Raw genomic sequence first — 1,548 nt, forward strand, 5'->3', positions numbered from 1 at the left:
CAAGAACTTAAGTATTCATCGTATAAGAAAAAGGTAATATGTTTCCGTTTGATTATAATTTATCATTTTATTTGTTATATATTGTTCTTTTATATATTTTATAAGAAAAAAAGTTATGTTTCTGTTTGATTATAAATAATTTTATCAACATATTGTACTTTCATATATTGTATAAGAAAAAGGTTATATGTTTCTGTTTGATTATAATTTATCATTTTATTTGTTACATATTGTTCTTTTATATATTGTATGAGAAAAAAAGGTTATATTATGTTTCTGTTTGATTATAAATTATTTTATCAACATTTATTATTTATTTTTTATATATTGTACTTTTATACTTATAAGAAAAAAGGTTAGACTAGGTTTATATTTTTTTTAATAACAAATAATGTTTGCGTATAACACTAATTGCATACAATTTTAAATTAAAATATACTACCTAATCTATTTAATATCACAATTATTTATAATACATTATTTCTGTTATATAAATATCCAACAATTTTTTCCCTCTGCTGTCTTCCAAGAGTTAGATCTGTATTTCGATTGTTATCAGCTAATAATACTTGATCTTCCATCATTCCCAAATCACCAATTTCTTCAATATCATCAACGTCATGCATAGGAACATTGTTTTTAATACACATATTATGTAAGACTGTGCATGCATTTATAATGGCAGTTGATTTCTCAGGTTTGTAATGTAATGTCCTATCTTTTAATAAGCATCTAAAACAAAAAATGTTAGTGTCAAAACTATGTGTAACAAAGTATTATAAAAGAAATGTTACCTAAATCGCATTTTCAATAGTCCATTACACCGTTCGATAATGCTTCTGGTTGACATTTGTCTTTTATTAAAATATTCTTCTGCGTTTGTGGTAGGATTTGATATGGGTGTTAACAGCCACTGACGTAAAGGGTAACCCGAATCTCCTAATCGTACATTTTTTTATCAAGAAACAAGACATTTAATTTATATTTGATTAAGTTAAAAAAGTAGAAAAATTATTTTACCTAATAAATAAAAATTGTTATAATTTTGTCTATATAATTCTTGGAGTATAGGTAAAACATTGCTGTTGTTCCATATGTGTACATCATGGGTATTACCCGGGAATAGTGCATTGACGTTGAGAATTTGTAATTTTGAATCGCAAATCTAAAGTTCAGTGTTAATAAAATACATGGAATATATAATACACAAAAAAAAGAAAAAGATTTGATGGTCACCAATTGCACATTGATTGAGTGGTAACCCTTACGGTTAACATAAATGTGTTCAGGATTTTGGTTCTCGTTCAAATTTAAATTACTTGAAGGGGGAACAATTGACACATGTGTACAGTCAATCACACCAATAACGCCCGGAAATCCAGTTTCTCTGTAAAACCTTAATTATTAAAAATATTTAAAAGTTATTATGTTCCATTTATTATTCATTATTTATAAATTAATATAAACATTAATTACTCATTGCGGACTTTGGAGAGCTCATTCATATTTTTGGGAAACTTAACCCAATCATGAAATATTTCAGGATGA

The 1,548-nt window shown here is 25.6% G+C and overlaps 1 protein-coding gene across 1 annotated transcript; it reads right to left on the reverse strand.

Moving 5' to 3' along the window:
- Positions 1–467: 467 nt before the first annotated feature.
- On the reverse strand, positions 468–1,505 carry LOC103308775 (putative nuclease HARBI1). Its single transcript, XM_029492020.1, has 4 exons — positions 1,477–1,505; positions 1,269–1,396; positions 795–939; positions 468–732 (listed from the first exon to the last, which is right to left on the reverse strand). The coding sequence occupies exons 1-4, from the start codon at positions 1,503–1,505 to the stop codon at positions 468–470; spliced, it is 567 nt and encodes a 188-aa protein (XP_029347880.1).
- Positions 1,506–1,548: the final 43 nt, after the last annotated feature.

Source organism: Acyrthosiphon pisum, unplaced genomic scaffold (assembly GCF_005508785.2).
Source record: "Acyrthosiphon pisum isolate AL4f unplaced genomic scaffold, pea_aphid_22Mar2018_4r6ur Scaffold_20582;HRSCAF=21470, whole genome shotgun sequence".
Lineage (NCBI taxonomy): Eukaryota > Metazoa > Arthropoda > Insecta > Hemiptera > Aphididae > Acyrthosiphon > Acyrthosiphon pisum.